Source organism: Ostrinia nubilalis, chromosome 11 (genome assembly GCF_963855985.1).
Source record: "Ostrinia nubilalis chromosome 11, ilOstNubi1.1, whole genome shotgun sequence".
In the NCBI taxonomy this organism is placed as follows: Eukaryota; Metazoa; Arthropoda; class Insecta; order Lepidoptera; family Crambidae; genus Ostrinia; species Ostrinia nubilalis.
This window is the reverse complement of record NC_087098.1, coordinates 134,805-156,729: the sequence shown is the minus strand read 5'-3', so window position 1 is coordinate 156,729 and position 21,925 is coordinate 134,805. Positions and strand designations below refer to the sequence as shown.

Genomic DNA, 21,925 nt, shown 5'->3' with positions numbered 1-21,925 from the left:
CAGCTTTTTAATAGGAAAAAAAACAACACTGGCATCTTATCTTTTAAGCCATGTTATGCAGAATTTTTTGATTCTGTTTCTCGACAGACTCCAATAATTTATAAAATAGCACTTTTTTAAGTAACGCGCAATGCGGAACGCATTAGAACATCAAAATCTTTGTTCTCAACAAAGGTAGTGGTCGCAGGTTAGATCTAATAATATTGAGGCAATCAACACAAGCAATGATTTGTATCTTGTCGAGTTTGCGTCTATAGTATTCCGATTGATTTGTGTTATTTAAATATTGCGATCCACAAACTTATTTATTTGCGCTAATATACCTAACGTTTAGAAAAAACCCGTGGCCCTTTGGGGCTTGCTTTGGGGGTTACAGGTATTCCTATCGGTCGCTGTTAGCCTAGGCACAGACCACCGATTTTCAGTTGGCCGATAGTTGGGTCGGGCGGGCTATTGATCATAGAAATGTATGAAAGTGCGCACATTCGGCCGATTCTTCATACAAATTAGCTCGCGGCCAACTAAGTCGGTGGTCTGCGCCTAGGCATGATAAATTTTATGTACTACTGTATCTAGGCATGATGCTTTTGCCCGCGGCTTCACCCGCGTGAAATTTAGTTTGTCTTGTCACTTAAATAATAGCCTATATGTTATTCTCGGTTATAAACAATAATACTGTAAAGATTCATCAAAATCCGTTCAGTAGTTTTTGCGTGAAAGAGTAACAAACATCCATCCAGACATTCAAACTTTCGCATATTAGTTAGGATTTATCTATTTATGTGCAATAAATTAATAAACAAAAAAAAATATATCAGGTCAATTAACTTCACTCACACGATATCTTTATGCAATTTAGAGATTAGTTTTTTTTTTATTTCAAGATATCTAAAATAATTTAGATAACATCTGACAATAAGCCTGTTCCCTGCAGTATGAAATCCCCGTTGACGGGGATTGTCAACGGGGAATAGTGGAATAAGCTAAATGATATGGCAGTAAACAAGAAGAAAACTAAATAACTTAGTTGAGCCTAGTTCGGGTTAGTTAGCCTAGTTAGGCCTAGTTGATGGTTGATCAAGGAAACATGAATAAGTCATTCTTAATTACATAGTATGGTTGGTTAGGTGTGATGATGACCCGTAAAAAATAGACTTATATGTAATGAAAAGCCTATATTTCTTCACTCGTTGAAGAGTCTTGATCCGTTTCTTGTGATTCGTCCTCCGTGTTGTCTGTCTCTTCTTCGGAGCCGCCGGTGACGGCGGGGGCAAATCCGATGCGCTTGTTGCCAAAATCGAACTCGGTGTAGTACTTGCCGATGAACACGTCGCCCAGGATCCACAGCGGCCCGTTGGGCGGCGGGACGTCCAGCCCCATGAAGCCCGACAGGCACGTGGGCTCATCGGACCGGCCGTCCATCTGAAAGTCGCACCGATCAATTCTAAATTTCGCCGGCGATATTCATTCATAGATTTTCTCGCCAATATTTCAATGAGGGTTTTCGCGAATGAAAAATCCGCCAGATGGCAATACGCAGACGCGAGGTCCAAATGCTGTATGATTGGTTATTTTTGACATGACATCGACAGATATGTCAAAATCCACCAATCACGCAGCAGTCAGAGCCCACATCCACGTCCCGCCATCTAGCGGATCTTCTCATTTCGGAAGCCTGTGAATGAACACGTTCGGGGCGCACCACGATGACGTAGTCCTTGGGCTCCAGCGTGAAGCGGCGGCCGGCGAGCGTGAGGGTGACGGGCGGCAGCGCGCGCAGGGCGCCGCAGTCCAGCTCGTAGTGGCTGCGGCCGGCGCGCCGCGCGCCCAGCGCCGCCTGCAGCCGCGCCACCTCCTCCGCCGGCCCGCTCACCAGCGACGTGCCCGTGTCCACGATCGCCTGGCAGCCCTGCGGTCCGGTGTGTTACGTTAATTCATTTTGTATTCGCCAAATTATTATCATATTGGGCCTAATACCTACATAAATGTTCTGCTAAAATTATATTGCGTGAGACAAAAATTTTTGCATTTATTTTTGCGCCCCTACCTCGAACCGTTTACGAGAAATTGAGCGTTACTATACTGGTCATCATAAAAATCGGCCCACCTACGTTTTACAGGAAAACTCGTTTCTACTGACACAATCATGGTGCCCCAACAATATTGGTGTTATTTGAAAGCCCAATAAATATCCTTAAAGAAAAACACATTTAATTTCTTAATAAACGATTTAAACGATTAACATATACAATAAATGTGACTTGAAAAAAGACCTCACTTTGGGCTCACCTCTGGGATCAATTAGACCAATTTTTATGGTTAAAAAACCAAATAATGATCTCACGTGTCCTCTTTAACAGATTGATAGCGATTAATCCCAACTTAACAGTTTTATAGCCATAAAAGTTGGCTCAAGCGTAACTACCTACTTTTTAAAGAAGTGACTCTGGATTCTTCTACAGACACATTTGTGGGGTAAAAACCTTTCCTTTAATGAAATGAAGTTTAGAACTAGGATTTTGAATGGTGCCAATATTACTGGGAAGCGGGGATGCATACGTTTGAAAGTGCTTGTCGCGGGAGGGTCGATTTTTGTGATGACCCGTGTATTTGGAAAACATTATAAAAACTCGAAGTTCTAGTATCTAAATATTTACGCTGGGTAAAATCTGTTAAGCTACATACAAAAAGCACCGGATACTTATAATTTACTATCGATAAAGTTACTGTTTTTAGATGGTGCAACTCAGAAAAACGACAGATAATGCATCAATTGCCAGTGTTAAATTGTTATGTTAGTGAGTAAGTATTATTTTTATTTGTTTGTGCAAGTGTTAAAATTTTTCGTGATGCCATTTAAACGTGCGTCAACGCTCTGATTCACGTTTTCTGCCTGCCAAACTGTATTGGATTTATGTCGTATTTACCGTAAGAACAGATGTTTCACGTGAAGCGATTCAAATGAAATAATTTCAAGGCAACGAGACACGTGTTTTACATCAGTCCTCTCCGTTACTCTTCGCTGAAGGAAACGGATACTAGAATAATTGCCGGGTGTACTCACGTCGACGCAGAAGGCGTGGTGCCCGACGCGGATGGCGTCCACGGCCAGCTGCCAGTAGTAGGCGCGCGACAGCGGCACGTAGTGCATGGGGCCGCGGAAGCGCGCCGGGTCCGAGCCGCCCAGGATGAGCTCTCCGCCCTCTTTCGCGGTTTGGTCCCTGGGTTAACGTTCATGATGACACTCATTTTATGCAATACTCTTTTTTAAAATGTAGGCATCCATTCAGCGATTGGCTTGCAGTGACACACGAGTGCGTCGCACAGTGGTCCCGATTTAATAAAACATGGACATTGATGCTAGAGGCACGAAATTTTTTTTGATGGTTACTGCTATGATAACTAATAAGTCAAAAAAATATTACAATCCTACGACGTCTATTTCGTAGTAAAAAAAAATATATACATATTTTTTGTATGGAAGAAATTACGTTTCTGTCAATTTTTCGAAATTCTTTAACGATGTCAAGATGCCGATCACACATGTTATAAAACAAGTGATTCTGAGTATTTCATGCGAAGATACTTGTCACTTATCTCTGCGTACTTTTGAGTTATCGAGGGTTGAAAAATCGATTTTTTTATATTAAATATTTCCACGAAAAATTGCCAGAATTACAATATGGTGTATAAGGGACACTTTTGATGACACATAACAACGACTCGAACTCGCGCGCGCTCGTATGCATCAACTTTTACTAAAATAAAAAAAAATTAAGGGAAATACTAAATACAAAGTTGTATGTATAGGTCCGCTGGTCGTCAAAAAGTAGCTTATACGAGAGGTTGCCCAATTTACAATATGTCCATCATTGATAACTCACACAAATATCGTCTTTCTCTGAAGGATAACAAGTTTTTTTTGTTTCCAGAAGCTCTTGATAGGATGGAAGCCCATAAATACTCTCTGAAGCGAGAATGAATCTCAAATTGCGATATTGCCATTTTGACAAATTACATGATGTAACTAGCGCTAACGTTTATCTTCAGGTAGACACAGTTTTAAGTTAAAAGATTGTCTACTATTTCACACTGTTCTTCGTTTTGGAACAGTTCTTTGATTATAGGTAGTCGCTAATTTCGTTTTGTTAGACTCTTTCAGTTTAGCACATAAAGCGTAAACTAATTCCTCCTCAGAATGATCTAAAAGTGTTAGAGAGCGCCTCTTCTTCTGCAGAAGAAGAATTTTGCATAAATCTGCAAGCAGACCATATCTTCTTTGATATATTTCTTGTAAAATGACGACTTAATGATTTGATAATTACTCAAATCTTCGGAAGACAATTCAATGCCAATACGTTCCTCATTTTAGTCTGAAATGGTCTGGCCGAAATGTAAAAATTAGATTTAAAAAATGTTCTTTTACCGAGTTAACACAACGCATAGACAACGTTAACACCGAGGAAGACGCTCCAGTTGATGAGACTGCGGAAGTAGATGTGCAACCATCGACTTCTGTTATAAATAAAAAACCTTTTGAAGATTTATGCAAAATTCTTCTTCTGCAGAAGAAGAGGCGCTCTCTAACACTTTTAGATCATTCTGAGGAGGAATTAGTTTACGCTTTATTTGCTAAACCGAAAGAGTCTAACAAAACGAAATTAGCGACTACCTATAATCAAAGAACTGTTCCAAAACGAAAAACAGTGTGAAATAGTAGACAATCTTTTAACTTAAAACTGTGTCTACCTGAAGATAAACGTTAGCGCTAGTTACATCATGTAATTTGTCAAAATGGCAATATCGCAAATTGAGATTCATTCTCACTTCAGAGAGTATTTATGAGCTTCCATCCTATCAAAAGCTTCTGGAAACAAAAAAAACTTGTTATCCTTCAGAGAGAGATGATATTTGTGTGAGTTATCAATGATGGACATATTGTAAATTGGGCAACCTCTCGTATAAGCTACTTTTTTGACGGCCAGCGGACCTATACATACAATGTTGTATTAAGTATTTCCCTTAATTTTTTATTTTATTTTATTAAAAGCTGATGCATACGAGCGCGCGCGAGTGTGAGTCGTTGTTATGTGTCATCAAAGGTGTCCCTTATACACCATATTGTAATTTTGGCAATTTTTCGTGGAAATATTTAATATAAAAAAATCGATTTTTCAACCCTCGATAACTCAAAAGTACGCAGAGATAAGTGACAAGTATCTTCGCATGAAATACTCAGAATCACTTGTTTTATAACATGTGTGATCGGCATTTTGACATCGTTTAAGAATTTCGAAAAATTTACAGAAACGTAATTTCTTCCATACAAAAAATATCTACATATTTTTTTTTACTACGAAATAGACGTCGTAGGATTGTAATATTTTTTTGCCTTATTAGTTATCATAGCAGTAACCATCAAAAAAAATTTCGTGCTTCTAGTATCAATGTCCATGTTTTATTAAATCGGGACCACCGTGCGTCGTGCGGTATAACTGTTCCGCAGTTGTTGTCCACTCAAAGCGGCCTAACGATTTATCGGTGGTCTCATATTCTTAACATGCTTCACGGTAGTTACAGTATAATAAACAGAGAAGAATACATTTCGAAGGTTTACCTGTTGAGATAGAAAGAGAACACAGGTTTGACCAGGTCCTGGTTCACCATATTTTCGAACACGGGCGTCAAGCCGTTCATGGACAAGCTGCAAAACAACAAAACACGTTAAAGTATTTGAAATTTAGACCAAACACGCTTCCTTCCATTCTTACGGAATGATTAATCATTTTATTCAATAGTTATATTTTATTAATGACGAGAGCAGACAAGAGTCGCGGCGCGCGGCGCTCACCTGGCGAAGGCCATGCCGAGGATGCCGTCGAACTTGGCGGAGACGAAGGCCACGGACGGCTGGCGCAGCGCCTCCGCGAACGTCTGCCGCGCCACGCGCAGACCCTGCACCTGCGCACACACACACACACACACACGTCTGAGGTCGAAAATCCTTGGACATTTTACATTGAGCGATCTAGTCCAAAGTTAGCAAAGCCACTAAAGGTATGGGACAGATTAAAAAGGTTCAGATCATTTATGCACAGAGATGCTGTGGTACAATAGTGGTACAATAAAGAGAAGCGCAGCTCATCTCAACAGCGCAGCTGGCATATAAATAAATAATGAAGCACTCACGGTGACGTCGTCGGTGGACAGGAAGCCGGAGAGGCTGCCGGAGCCGTAGTGGATGGCGAACTCCGAGCCGTTGGAGCGGTGCGTGTGCGACTTCTTGCTGTCGTACTTCCTGTGCAGAACTGGACAAAATTTACGTTCAATCAAATATTAGGTATAATATGTATCCTTCTCCGTTGACTCATCTTTTGGTACCAAAACCGAAAACCCAATGGTGTACTAGTGCTGTTGGCATGTGCGCGCCGAGCGGTAGGGAAGAATTGGTATACTAACGGCAGGCAAGGTTGGAGTAGTGGCATTTCTTGGACGGCACCCACAGGTCGGACGAGCCGGTGTCGAACAGCACTCGGAACGTCTGCGGCGGCGAGCCGATCGTGATGGGCCCGTAGTATTGCGCCTGCGCAAGACGCCATGATTAGTCTAAGGAAATGCGTTCAACCTTATCTAATTTATTGACAGATTTTAACAGATTTGTTATTGTATGAAAGAAATGAATTTTAGTTATTAATAATTTTTCTATTATCTTCTTATTTATAAATTTACATTAACATCACTAACAAGATGACACCAGCAAAATATTACTAAAAACAATAAAATTTGATTACATTCTAAATGTAAATTTAACCATAGGTCTCGATATAAAACAACAAGTGAAGAGTATGGATAATGATTTTAAACAACGCACTCACATCGAGGTAGTTGGAGAGGCGGACGGGCGTGAGGTCGTCGGCGCGCGCGTTGAGCAGGCCCAGCTCCAGCCCCGCCTCGTGCATGAGCCGCCGCATGCTGGGGAACCGGAACAGCGGCAGTCTGCGCACGGAACACACATCAGTATAGGCTCCGCCCCGTACCGTGTATCACAACTAGCTTGTCGAAGTGTGGAATACCTCTGCCACTATTGTTTTGCTAAGTTAGCATATTTTTGCAGTAAAAATATTGTGGAACACTGTCCCATTATTAACAACTCTTACCTCATAAAGTTAGCCGAGCAACCGCCGATAAATATGAAGAGGATAAAATTTATTATTATTTTTCCCATTATTAAAAACAGATCCGAAATTATCTTCGAGTTATCGATGTAAAAATATTTTTAAAGCTCCTCGTCTATAAACAGCGACAGCTAAAAACCAAATGGGAACCAAAAGGTGCGCGCGCGCCAAAATTGAACTGTCAGACGTTTCAGCTTTTTAATATAATCTTCGAAATAAATAACAGCACTGGCTTCTTATCTTTTCAGCCATAGTAGCTTTTTCTTTAGCCGTTCCGTGGCATTTATGTAATCAAAATAATCATACCGTGTTAAATAATCCTTGAAATAATTACAACTGTCTACAGCATTTTTGCGCACGGGTTATGCATAGCTTATTTTTATTGCTTTAATACCTAGAAATAAGAATAACAACAAAAAATTGTTCTGAATTTGCTTTTATGTGTAAAAAATAGAAAAAATCATATCAATGAATGTATGAAACATGAACATAGAGATGATTTCATTTGTTGCCAAATATTTTTTTTTCTCTCTTTCTTTCATTCTTTCTAATTATTAAAACATACCAAACATCCATTTAAGATTCATTCTCACAAGAGAAAATTTTAAATAGAGTCCAAATATTGATTAAAAATGAAAAATTCTAATTTGCTGTCATGTTCCATAGAAGATTTTTCTCATTAAAATCTAACCCTATCATGCTTTCAGTTTACTGGCCTTGGTAACTTCGTCTCTCAAATCCCACTATATTTTGATGAAAGCATGCCCCTTGTTCTTGCGAATAAGCCCCCATAATTATCTATAAATATATCCCAATGAGAATGTGACGTGCTTCTTTAGAGACATTCTACTATGAAGATGGAAAATTCAAATCGCTATAACTCTTTAAAAAGCAAATATTTTCGATTTGTTATCGCACTTTTTTATATAAATTTGCTTATATAATCAGAATCTAATAAGTAAAATCGATGCGCAAAAAAAATTTTTTTTTTTGTTGACCGGTGTTATTAAGGATTTTAGATAGATGAAACGATCATGAAACAACGAGTAGCGTGCCATCATACACGTGTTAAGACAAAGTCGCGCTTAAATAAGTTGAAATTAAATGCTTGTCGTTTATAGGTTCCAGTCCGATTTATTTGACGGGATAATTAGGTACTTAGTTATTCGTATTTACAAGCTTTTACATAACTTGCATTGTATTGATTGTTTAAGTCAAATTGTGCAACAGTAATTCAGAATGGAAAAAATGTCAATTTTATTCTTGTTTTAAATATACGACGATTGAATAATTGAAATATGCATAATCTATTGTCCTGCGATAAGCACATGCATTTACTGAAAGTTATAAAAGTGTTGAGTTAAGAGAAAAATAAATATGTAGTATGAATTTTTAGTTTATTTTAAAAAGATCACAATCATAAAACCATTTCATATAATTTGTCGGTAGTCTTTAGTTTTTAAATGAATAACAATTAATTTAATTTGATTTACACACATAATAATTAAATCAATATGTACTACCAAGACAACCAATCTCGCAATATTACTTTTATGTGGTTGATTATGGCCAAATGTACACGTATGATCTTAAAACAACACAATACTCGTACAGGCTAGGCGGCAGTACAGCCGACTTTAGTTAGTAATATACTACGTGTTCAGCGCACTCCTCGCTGCACTAAGGCACAAGATCTCGCAAAATGACCCCTTGTACAGAAATCTAAGATATTCACTATAAGAGCTATTTCGCATTACATCCGATCCGTATCCATGAAAATAAGGTCCAGCCAGAGTAGTCACAGAACAATTTCTGTACGGTAGTGTACACTGAACACACTAGATTACATTTCCGTCTTTTGATTTCTAGAGTTAGCTAGTTATTTCTCTAGATCCGTATTTTGACGGATTCGGATTAGAAGTAATGCGAGACCCGCTCTAAGTACGATTTAAGTTAATTAGTAACGTACTAATCGAATGGGAGTTCTACTGAGAAACGATATCATTTATATTTATAAGTAAGTATACAAGTGTTTCCATCATACAAAGAGACATGTAAACCTCGCTTAAACATGTACTGCCTGTTTTTAAGGATAATGTTTCCTAAGGCATGGTGTTTGGCGGAAGGTTAGACAAACTTCGTGGGTGTATAGGTAGGGTCATTTAAAGAATACAAGTTCGCCCATTTGACCCTAAGTGAGCTACTTTTTTTAGTCGATACATAGATAATAATAATAATAGATACAGGCCAAGAGCTTCCTCGTTGTGGAAAAAAAATATGGATAATTTTTGTATTATTATTTCATTTTCTTCCATAAACTTGGGATTTTTGATGAATTTCACTATCTAATTACTACATGTGATATATCATTGGAAAGAAGAGAAGCTAGAGATGTTTTTAAGACGATTACCAATCCATTATCACATTTAATTTTTTTTATGGAATTTTAAGTTTATTTTTTTATCGTGGTTTGTACTTTTGTTAAACTTTGGCGGCTCATAACTAGCTATCCAATCCTTATCAGGCTCTGAAATTTATTTATTATACGCTAGAAAAAATAATTGAAGTAGTTTTTAGGCCAGAAAAAATAAAAATATCAATTAAAAAAAAGTAGCTCACTTAGGGTCAAATGGGCGAACTTGTATTCCTAAAATGGCCTTACCTATACACCCCCGAAGTTTGTCTAACTTTCCGCCAAACATCCTGTATAAATTGGAATTTTATAAAGTGGGATGCCTTGGGTCAAGTTAGTATTATTTAGTAAATACCTACTGAGGTACACAACCATTGTTACACTTATCGGTTAAAAATGAACTAACACACTTAAACTCATAATTACAAACAGTTTTTTCAAATAGCCTCCGTAAGATAAGTGTACTTAATAGCTTTTTACATTATGTACAATGGCTAAATACCGACTAAGTTGATGAGGACGGCATTAAATATACAGGAGGTCAAAATTAGCACGTCACACTAGACACTGGAGGTAGCTGGACCTAAGACGCCTGGAACAAGGCTAATATGTCCATAGGAAAGTTTCATAAGTTTTGAGATATGACCAATATAGTTATTAATATCCATAGAAGTTTGTTGAGTTTTGAAATATGACTTGATATGTATGCCCAAATCAATGTTATTGAAACATTGTTTAATAATAATATTAAATGAAAAAATAGTTACTTAAAAAATGGGCTAAATAGACTTGTTTGATGTGTTTAGGCTCATCTACCCATGGTGTCAGTGTGACGTGCTAATTTTGAGACACTGCATGCTGTATAGTATAGTTATTTTTCTTTGTATGCATAAATAAAAAATAATTAATACATTTTAACAATGTAAACAGTGACTACTTAACTAATTAGCTACCATATTTTTTCTCATCACCAAAATACATTTTGTGACTAAAAATGTCATACGATCAATATCAATCATCCAAAACTATTTATGACAGATATATTTCTTGTCTATGCTATTGGTTCTTAACAAGGGTTGCTTTTAGAAGAATGGAATTCCTGAAACAAAGTAAATAATGTAGAAAGAAAAGCAGCAATTAGAGTGCACTGAACTGACCATAGGCCAAACAGTATTCAGAGCTTCACTAAACACTAATCTGTGGCCTCTGAAATAGGACCCAAAGGGCACAATGTAAGGAGAGCTAAATAAAACTTCCTAAAATAATTCCACTAATACTGGACTGTATTTTCTGATTTCGGAATATTCCGCACAATGCTACTACGCCTGTATAGCCAGTTATATAATGATACCCTTTTCCATAATTTGTCCACTTATTTTATATGTACAAATCATCAACAATTATATTAATCTAATAATCTTATAAGAAAATATACTCTTAAAATTATTCTATATTTACAAATATACTTTTATCATTATATACAAATCGTTTTGTAAGTTATTATATTATTAAGGTTTAAGATCTGAACTAGAAGTGATCTGCAACCATCTTTATTCAAATTAAATAATTTTAAATCAATTTTAGCATGTTAAAAATATGTCGCGAGTGGGTGGTTGCTTAAAAATATCCTGGCCATAATCCCATTATTAATTAAATTTGGTTAGGCTATCTTTTTTCTGACCCTACTACTGCCTACTGGGTAGGCAGATATAAACGCCAAATAGCTTCATTAGATAAAATTTTACAGTAGGCATAAACAACTGCATCATGAAAAATGATGTACCTATAAATGTTTTGATTTTATATCGGTACGAAATGTAATTTTCAATCTCTAAGTACTAATAGTCTCGCCACGATTTTTTTAGTCAACCAACTTCGGATATATTTTTTAACATACTTCTTCTTGTCGTGTCGACAACAAACCTACACAGCGTCGGCCCATACTCACACCCGTATTCACAAAAGATGCTACTTAAGTGAAAAAGCAAATCGAACGCACAGCGTTGAATACAGCTCTGTGGTTGGTTCGTGTGTGACCTTGTGCCTATAGTAATGTTTGTGAATACGGACGTAAGATTAATTTAAAATACTTTTCATGGTATAAACAGACTAGCGGCCGTCCGCGACTTCGTACGCGTGAATCCCGTTTTACCCCCTTAGGGATGGAGTTTCGTAAAATCCTTTCTTAGCGGATGCCTACGTCATAACATCTACCTGCATGCTATATTTCAGCCCGATCCGTCCAGTGGTTTGGGCTGTGCGTTAATAGATCACTATGTCAGTCACCTTTGCGTTATTGTATATTTAGATGGGCGCAGGCAGCTTCTAATTCGGATCTTCTACTAACAGAGATTATTTTGGGTTCAAAGAAATAGTTTTTTATTATCAAATATAATGGTAGTGCAAATGCAGTAACTGCATTTTTAAAGTAAGATTTTGTATGACTATTTCACAGAGCACAAGATCATCAAAGTGCTTAAAAATGCAGTGTCTTTAGGCACCATTAGAGTCGATATGTTGGGTCATTATTCACCAGGTCACTGCTTACACTTTTGTGTGTCTCTGTCGACCAAATATTTGCTGGCGTTACGTGTCGTATGTATTAACTTCACAGCCGTGAGCCTCCTTTCGAGTGTAACATTTAAATATGTCGTTCTCCCTCCCAACTCCTTTCGCCAGCCTGGGGAGCGGAGGGCGGTGCTCCTGCAGCGGAAAACGAACGAGTGATTTTTCTACTCGACGATCGACGTTGCAAATATTATTCTCGGTAACGAAACGACATCCGTTCCATCGATTGATCGGCGATTCCGACACATTCAGCTCGCTCATATTTCACGACACGACGTCACATCGACCGTCGACGCGGCTCCGTCCCGCGCGTCGCTCCCGGCGCCGCCGCGGCTCACCGCAGGAAGTGCGGGTCGTCGCGCGCCGCCGCCGCGTACAGCCCCGCGTCCGCCGACAGCAGCCGCACCGAGAACGCGTTCAGCGCCAGCGGCGCGCCCTGCTGCACCTCCACGTTGCCCGCGTTCGCCTGCAACACGACGGAGCGTCAGCGGCGGCGGCGGCCGGCACCGCGCGCGGGCCCGCGAGCACTCACCAGGAACAGCGTGGCCAGGAACAGCCCCGGCACGTCGGCGCGCCGCCCGGCCGCCGCGCGCAGCAGCGCGTCGCACGGCAGCGCCGGCGCCGGCGCCGGGCCCGGCAGCGCCCGCAGCACGCGCTCGGCCAGCTCGCGCACGTCCAGCCCGCGCGCCTCGCCCGCCGCCGCGCGCGCCAGCACGCCCGCCTGCCACGCCGCCCACGCGCCCTGCACGGACGGACACGGGTGAGCTTTGAGACGCTGCTGATGTTTCGGTGAATAAAAATGTGTTCATCTTTATCTCGCGCCGGAGCCGGCCCCGGGCGTCGCCTCACCGAGTCGTCGGCCGCGGCGAGCGGCGGGGGCGCGAGCGAGGAGTCGTCGACGCGCGACGCGTCCGAGTCGCCGAGCGAGCTGCGCTCGAAGAAGCCGTCGTCGTCGCTGTCGCCCTCGGCCGCCGCCGCCTCCGCCGTGGCCGCCGCCGTCGCCAGGCCCGAGCGGCACTCGAGCGCCGTGGCCGCCTCCCCGGAGCTCCAGCCGGCGAAACCTGCGGGAGGCGTCGAAGGACGAGATGAGCGATGGACGTATTAAAAAAAACGCTCGATAAAAAAAAACAGAACGGTAAACGCACCTCCTATGTCGAGATCGCTCTCGTCGAAACCGCGGAAATCTGGAAATAATAAATTGAATGAGTGCAAAGTGTCCCCCGCGTCGATTAAATAAGTACGTACCGCATTTGACTGTCGGTGTCGGTGTATCTGATAGATAAATAAACGAACGGTGCAAGTTGTTACGTCGACCGACAAGGTCCGCGCGGGCGGGGGCGGGGGGAGGGGGGTACGTACGTGTGTCGGGCAGGCGCAGGCGCGCGCGCAGGGCCCGCACGAGCGCGCGGCGCGCCGCCACCACGCCGCGCACCCACGCCTCCTCCACGCCGAACTCCGAGCGCTTGCGCAGCTTGCGCCGCAGCTCTGTGGAGGGACACGACACTCCTGCTCATCTGTTCTGTAACTTTTGATGTGTTCACGAGTACGTTATTTTTCTCTACACGTTTTTCAAGTTTTCGAATACCATTCGTTCGAAAGTAGACTGAGAATTATTTGCTGTTGGCGTTACGCAGGTTTTTAATATGCGATTGCAGTTACATTTTTCCAACTTTTTAACCGACTTCAAAAAAAGGAGAAGGTTCTCTATTCGAGTTTTTTATTTTTTATACTACTAGTATGTATGCATGCACGTTTTACATTTACTTATTTCCAACTCGTCAGAGCGGTTTTACAGCGAGGTCTGAAATTCACTACGAATGATTTAACAAGTAAAAAAAATAATTTAAAAAATTACTAAAATTAATATGTCATTAAAAATATTGTTTTTACCGGATTACCTTTATTTAACATAATTTTGAAGCACCCTCCGACCAAATCGTCCGTGCTGCCGTCCATCTTCCTTTTCCTCTCCTTCTTGACTCGCTCGGGCGGCGGCAGCGGCGTGCTGGCGTGCAGCGGCACCGGCGACAGCGGCGCCGGCGACGGCTCGCGTGACGGCGGCGCCGGCGGCTCCGGCGGCGAGGGCGGCAGCGCGGGCGGCGCCGCCGCCTCGATGGCCGCCTGCAGCTCCATCAGCGGGATCGGCCGCAGGCTCCGGCCCGCGGCCCCGCCCCAGCCCTCGAGCTCGTCGACCAGCGTGCCGTTCTGCGGAGCGGATTCGATTCGGTCAGCTCGTCGACGACGGCGACGGTCGGCGCGGGCGCGGCGCACGTACCTGCAGGCGCCACGAGACGTGGAAGTCGGCCAGCAGCCCCACGGGCTCGGCGTCGTAGTCGGTGAGCGGGCGGTCGGCGGCGCCCAGCTGGCGCGGCTCGAGCTCGATGTAGGCGCGCGGCAGCGTGGGCGGCGGGCGCGCGGCGGCCGGCTCGCGCAGCGCGCCCGGGCACGGCGCCAGCTCCAGCGCCGCGAAGCCCGCCTGCGCGGCCGACGCGCGCCGCCGCTTGCGCGCGCCGCCCGCGCCCTCCGCCTCCGCGTCCGCCTCCAGCGCGCTCCGCTCCAGCTCCCTGCGGACGGACCAGTGACCACGTGTCAACGTCTATGGCGCGGGTGCGGTCGGCGCCGGCGGGCGGTACTCACAGCGCGCTCTGCTGCAGCGCGTCGCTGACGGACAGCACGTGCCGGTAGAGGCAGTCCACCTTGCGGCCGTACAGGCTGGCCGAGTGCTGCAGCAGCAGCGCCAGCTCGGCGAAGTTGGGCGCGGCGCCCGCGGCCGCGTCCTCGTCGTCGCCCTCGCCCGCCTCCAGCGCGTGCAGGCCCGCCTCCGTCAGGTATTCCTCCAACAACTGACACGGAACGTGTACAGAATTAATTCTCGGAACTCGACAAAAACCATTACGATGTTCACGTCTGTCCCTCGCCATGAGTTGACTTGAGTGATAAAATCATTAAGAATTTATATTGCGAGAGATAATTGTATAAGCGAAAAAGATGACGAATTTCAGAACGCAACAGGTCCACCTACTCGCAAGGCGCGCAAAATCAATAAACGCTAATCAGGGATGCAACGAATGATATTATTGATATAAATACGGTCTCAATATCGAAAGACGAGGAGTTAAAACCCTAAACGAGCAAAAATAATGGCAATGTTTACTATGGCAATAAAAAATCCTGGAATAAGGACATATTATCCCCCAATGTATGTATTGAGATCTCTCGCTCATTAGCCTGTAAGGCACACCTGTGCGCAAACAAGTGCAAAGCATTGTTTGAACAAATTTTATGAGTTACGGTACACCACAGGTTATTGAACTCTTGACATAAATTTACTAAATCATATTTAAGCACAATACCTATGAAAATATATCTGTTGACTGTACTAATTTAGATTTAGAAATAATTTTAACGATTTTGATAGAGATAGATTGGACCTGTGAAGAAGACCGTGCACTTTGGCCCTGAAAGAATTGAAAAAATGAAAGTTTGAAAGGAACCCAGCTCTCTAATGTTATATGTAGATATGAAAATGTATATTTTTCTAATACATAATAATATAAGACAGCAACTGGCTAACAAATAATTTATGATTGTGGGTTATAATAGACAATTGAGAAAGACCAAGACCAATGTCTGCTGCAATTGGTTGGCACATAGTGGTCATGCAAAGGGACATTTTGAAAAAATATCTGTTCCTAATAAATATGAAAATTACAAGTATAAATCATTCATTACTTTGGACATTTCCTAGTAAAACCCTAAAGTGATAACTGATAATGAACACACTTAAAATAATGAAGGTTTTCGATGCATTTATCTACACTCTTCATGCATTAAGTTAACAAGTGGTACTTTCACCCTAGTCTGATGTGCTGTTTTGTCTGTACATAATTTGGTATAGAAATGTTGAGTCACAAGACTAAATTTTACGAGAAAAATGTTTTATCATTTCAGACAATATTTGCAGATTTTTAAACGCAGTTGTTTACTTTGGATTCAGAAGTGATAGCTCAACTGTGAGGTTGGCCTTGGTCACACAATATTGTGACCTAAAATTATCCTTTTCTGGTCTAGCATTTTAATATAATGTAATAAATAGATAGGCATACTATACTAATATAACCACGATTTTACTTTTAACTAAAAATTATAGTGAAATTGCAACAGATGGTATTAAAATGAGATAAAATTTTATTTAACAATGTGTAAGTTTTTATTTTCAAACAAAATGTGTCAATGACTGATTAAACTCTACTGACTGGTAATGTTTTAAGTTAAGTATTATTTAGCAAGCAGTCCAATTTGAATTACAAATGTATCTAAAGGATTTTCTCATTAATAAAATTAAGTTGACAAGATAAGTTCTCATAGATAACATTTTGTTTTTAAAAAAATCTATAGTACAAAACTAGACAATTTTATACATTAGAATGATGATACAAACAAAAAATAGCCGAAGAACCAGAAGGCTTTGTGTCATTAGAATGAAATGGAATATTGTTCACAATTGTTGTTACTCACAATAATGAAAATGTTCTCTACTCTATATCCCATACTATTTCTTAACAGAGGTGGAATTGTGTAAAGCAATCGTAATCATTTGACAGTTCATAACGTACGATAAAGTCAGTTAAACAAAGCGTTTGACAGAATAATCATACGCTATGAACTGTCAAATGATAACGATTACTTTACACAATTCCACCTCTGATCGTATGCAGTGATTCTAGACCACGATGTGAGTCATTGTGTCTGGCATAGATCTGTGCTCACCACTTATGAGAAGTTAACCGTTATCATATGAGGTTTAGTACTTAACATAGGTGATAGAGTTTCAGCACGTTACCAAGGCAATATAGTGATCCAGCCCATTGCATATTTGCTTTGAAGTTTATCAAAAGACTTCAAAAACTTATTCTACATATAAAGCATAGGTTATAGCTATAATAACATGTCTATATTGCAATTTAAAGTTTTTTCATACTCTTTGGCCTGAAATCTAAAATATAAATCATCTAAATTGTTACTTCATATTACTTCAACCACAATAACTACTACCTACCAAACAGAAAGTGCATGCACTGGAGAGAAAAACTGCACAGATTTGACTAACACTTGACCACTTATACCATTTGTCAGTCTCAGTAAATAAATAATATTTAAACCTTCGAGCAATTAATGGAGTTTGAGGCAGCACACCAAGAAATACTACATTTAAGTAGAAGCAAAGATAATAAATAAATAAAAGATACACTTGAGACTCGCTGATTAATATTAGATAGTATGCAATGCAGTCTTAAACTTACATAGTTACATTGAGGTTAGTAGGTAATGCAATGGGAATCACAAAATAATATTTATTAACTGGTATATGACATCAGTCCCATACATGGTTTTGGTCAAATCTGTAGTTTCGGTAATGAAAGAATAGTAGGTACATAAATTGTCATACTAATTTTATGGTTTGGATAGGTGGTTAAAGAGCAAAAATTGATGTATTGGATAGGTGGTTAAAGAGCATCGTGAGCCAAGAGCGGCAAGCTGGAGTCGGGCACTCACCGCGCCGAGGTCCGTGTCGAAGCTGCGGCGGACGTCGCTGATGGGCTTCATCAGCTCCGCCACGATCTCTTCTAGTCTTTGTGAATTCATGCTCCAGCGTTTCTCGCGTCGGGACAAAATACGATCCCTGAAAATAGCGTCCTCTTATTGATAACATTACTGACGAGAGACGCGGGCTCAACTGAAGCGTCTGAAGCTGAAACACTGCTGCAATAAACAGTGGCGCGAAACTTTCTGTCAACGACCCATTTTTGATTTGTATCACAATTTTCTAAAATCACTTCATTACAATGATTTATTAGTATCAACGCATTTACCTTCGTCTGTCTATGCAATCGGCGTCCATTTTATAAACACAATATCGAGTGAAGAGGAAAAACGTAATAACAACGGTGGCCATTTATTTACGATTTTGAGGGAGACATTCCGTGTTCGTCGTTGTTCGCTGTCAAAAATGTTCGCGCTCGCACAATGTTCGCGGTTGTGCAAGAGGTGGCTTTTTTTGTCTATGAATCAAACTAAAAAAAAATATTTTATGTTTATGACGATTTAAGCATTTATTACGCTGTGTTATTACGTGAAACAACTTTTGAAAAGTAAATTAACACACTAAAATAGATATGAAATAGGTACATGCCACCATAAACTAATACCATATAAACCGAACGAAGACCTAATTGGCGAAGTGGTATAATGCCAAGCCAATTCATTTTTTTGACATTAGAAAAAAAACTAATGTTTACATGGCGGCGAGAGATGGTTTGCCGTTCTGAATATTTTTATTAGTTTTTAGAATTCATTTTGAAGACCAACTGAGTAGTCTTGAAAAAAGTAAATAATTAAATTCAATTAGTACTATCATAAAGGTATTGGATCCAGCATCCAGCTAACATGGGAATGTCACGGTGTTATTCTTTGATGAAATGCTTGCTGATACTTTTCAACATAATATTTTTGGTAAGAATCTAATAGGTTTCTATTTAATTTCTTTAATAAATAATTGTACATGCGACATTTCGATAAGTGCTAAGTATGTACATAACCAATTTCAGTGTAATAAATAACTTGTTTTTCATGCATGCTCAAGTAAACAATTTACGAGTGTCTCGTTGTTCATGTTTCTGGTGTGATGGATGGGCAAGACAGGAGACTACCTAGGTACCTAGCTACTGTACAACATTAAGCAATGATTTAAAATGACGCAAGCTTATCCCTTTTTAATATCTATGTTAAGTTTTTATATAAATAGACCTACATTATTACATTAACTGGTTATTGTGAACTATGAGTATTCCGTCAAGACGAGATTTTAAGATCTCAAATGAATCCAATTTGACCCTCTTAAACATGTTTTATGGCCAAAAATTTGTGGTAATTTATTCAGAATTTGTCTTTTGTACAAAAATACCTTCTTGAATGATATTCAACTTAATTTTAATAGTAGAAAGCTTGATTAAGCTTGGTAACAATACATAACTAACAAAATAGGTAATCATGAATGTTATCACTCCATTCTTTTAAATTTTAATTAAAAAAGTGGTTGATCAAGCAGGCTTTCTATAAAATTGATGAACTGTTTGGAATTTATATTGACACTTGGTTACCCACTATTCATTTGATATTTAATTGACATTAATTCTATTTGTATTATTAATTTATTTGGACATGATTTGTATTTCTTTCTTATTGATACTGCAATTGATTATTATTATTAAGAAAATGTATTGAAAATTTGACATGTAATGAACATTATAAATAAATTTCTTATTCTTAATTTTGTAAGTTAGCTGTGGCTCTAAAATGATTATGATTCACTTTATAAATGTTACTTGAATTAAAGCTTAAAATAAAAAAAAACCCTCATCTAATATGCTGCCGAAATAAGCTTTTTGTCCTATGCACTGTTGGTATTTTTTTTGTGGATATGGATAACAGTGATGATTGTACAGTTATTTAAGAATTTTCTGTGAGCAATTTTGTTAAATCTGTTTGCACAATTATTGATTTTTATACTTATTAAATAAAACAAAATACATCCTTTTTAATTGAAAATAATATTGTAACAAGCGGGCGTAATAGACCGCGGCATGTACGTGATGGGTTTGCGCAGTGCGTGGGCGCGGGCGCGTGCGGGTTCGCGGCGTGGGCGCTGTGGGACGGCGGCGCGCACGAGGCGGCGGCGGCGCGCGCCGGGCTGTGCGCGCTGCTGGGCTGGGGGCTGGCGCTGGCGCTGGGCGCGCTGGCGGCGCTGGCGGGCGCGGCGCGCGGCTCGGGCGCGCTGCTGGCGGCCGCCGTGGCGCTGCTGGCGCTGACGGCCGTGGCCGAGGCGGCGGCGGCGTGGTGGGGCGCCGCGCACCTGCCGCAGCTGCGCCTGGCGCTGCTGCAGCGCCTGGACCACACCGTGCGCGCCGACTACGGCGTCATTCACGCTCGCACGCAGCTCGTGGACGCCATTCAGCATGGGGTGAGTGAGATTCGGCATCTCTGATTTATATGTTGCGATTGTGGTCAAATATCTGCCTTGTTATGCATAAAAAAAATTGAATACAATAGCTTACGGTTGAAGAAGTCATTGCGGGAAGCTCGGTGTGCTAGACGATTATCACACTGCACCGCGCTCTGCCGCGGTCCGCGTGATTACATATAAAAAAACATCGTCGTCCCGCGGCGCAGTGTGATAATTGCCTTAGGATGAAGCTTTATGCCTGTAGCAGGAGTGGCCGACTTGAATGACCCTGGAGATGACTTTAATGACGAAACCTATGTACCTCTAAAAATTTGGATCATCCGTTCTATACACATTCATAATATTTGCCTCACCACAATCGACCGGACCGACCGACGGCTATCGACCGGTGGGCCATAACTGGCTTGCAGTGATGATTGGGAGAAGAAATAATGTGTTAAAGTCAGAAAATGAAATGACACGTAGAACCCCGTTATACATTATTTATGTTCGCCCCGAGCGTTTAACTCAGTGCGGCGTTTGGTTTGTGCAGCTGGAGTGTTGCGGCGCGGGCGACGCGCGCGACTGGCAGGGCTCGGCGTGGGCGCGCGCCGGCGCCGCGCCGCTGGACCTGTCCGTGTCCGCGCCCGCCGCCTACTACTACGTGCCGGCCTCCTGCTGCGCCGTGAGTATACCGCTTCCGTGAGGTACCGCTTTTTAAGGTCGGGAAACCTTAGTGGGTGGACCCCACTGGAACCCGACAGCGTCCACCGGGGCCCGGTGAAACGGAGCCGCGAGTTTACGTAACTTCTTCGTCCGCAGCTCCGTCTCAGGCTGTCCCCTCCTCCAGTTGCTTTCTTTATCGATGTTTTCTCCTCGCGACCTCGGTGAAACGGGCCGCAATAGCGGGGTGTGATGCTGCCGCTCAGTCAACTCTTCCGATCGGAATAGTACCGAGCGTGGCTCTCCAAACGAATGGGCCCGGGCGAACGCCCAGACGACCACCGGCCCCCTCGAGCGAGGGTGGCCGCCGGTCGCCCCGGGCGGGGCCCGCCGGACTAGCGAGGCTTGCGTGCGCGTGGTTGCAGACGGAGGACGCGGCGGAGTGCGCGCGCGCGCGGCGCGTGCCGTGGGCGTCGGGCGGCGCGCGCGGGCTGCACGCGGCGGCGTGCGGGCCGCGCGTGCTGGCGGCGCTGGAGCGCGCGGCGCGGGCGCCGCTGCTGGCGGGCGCGGCGCTGCTGGCGGCGCACGCGGCGGCGCTGCTGCTGGCGGGCGCGCTGGCCGTGCGCGCGCAGCCCGACCACCGCTACAAGGCCTAAGGAGCCGCGCCGCCGGCGTTCACCACTGATCGACCTTTCGATTCGAATTACGCGTCGACGTCCCTCTGACTGCTGATTTTCCTGTACGGTCTCCGATTCTTCGCTTCGCCCGAGAGGACGAAAACGGATAAAGGTTACCGTATCCGTAAAAGTATCATTTACTTTCATAAATATTAAATTCTATTAGAAACTGAAGCTGTCCAGTGAAAATTAAATAAAACTACCATCATACCATCGCCGAGAGGATGATGTGATAAGGAAATTCTGAAAGCGATGTAGGCTGATTTGAATTGAACAATGAACAGTGGTTAACGTGACGCGAGCACACGCGCCCACCGCACCGCAGTGTTCCGGCGCAGCAGCCCCTGTGGGCTGGAGATCAATAATATTGCTGTGCTAATGTTTTTCTTTAGTTCATTTTTTATGGTTTTTGATCAACATCAAGTGT

The 21,925-nt window shown here is 42.2% G+C and overlaps 1 protein-coding gene and 1 long non-coding RNA gene across 2 annotated transcripts; both read right to left on the bottom strand.

Annotated features, from left to right (window-relative positions):
* Window positions 1-1,155: 1,155 nt before the first annotated feature.
* Window positions 1,156-7,502, bottom strand: LOC135076017 (lysosomal aspartic protease-like). The gene is made up of 9 exons (XM_063970462.1): window positions 7,158-7,502; window positions 6,876-6,996; window positions 6,460-6,583; window positions 6,190-6,308; window positions 5,852-5,961; window positions 5,618-5,704; window positions 3,065-3,221; window positions 1,703-1,909; window positions 1,156-1,422 (listed from the first exon to the last, which is right to left on the bottom strand). Exons 1-9 carry the CDS (start codon window positions 7,223-7,225, stop codon window positions 1,174-1,176), a joined length of 1,242 nt encoding a protein of 413 aa, XP_063826532.1. The 5' UTR covers window positions 7,226-7,502; the 3' UTR covers window positions 1,156-1,173.
* A 1,053-nt stretch (window positions 7,503-8,555) lies between these two features.
* LOC135076015 (uncharacterized) lies at window positions 8,556-12,758 on the bottom strand. The gene is made up of 2 exons (XR_010258164.1): window positions 12,689-12,758; window positions 8,556-12,622 (listed from the first exon to the last, which is right to left on the bottom strand). It is a non-coding gene; the product is annotated as an uncharacterized LOC135076015 (long non-coding RNA).
* Window positions 12,759-21,925: the final 9,167 nt, after the last annotated feature.

Bases quoted from the DNA above. Each gene is read 5' to 3' on its own strand.
- LOC135076017 (XM_063970462.1), bottom strand. From the start codon at position 7,225: ATGGGAAAAATAATAATAAATTTTATCCTCTTCATATTTATCGGCGGT. The intron at 6,309-6,459 runs GTTAGTATACCA...AATTTTGTCCAG, and splicing joins CTACTCCAACCTTGCCTGCC to TTCTGCACAGGAAGTACGAC. The intron at 5,705-5,851 runs GTGAGCGCCGCG...GTTGTTTTGCAG, and splicing joins CTCGGCATGGCCTTCGCCAG to CTTGTCCATGAACGGCTTGA.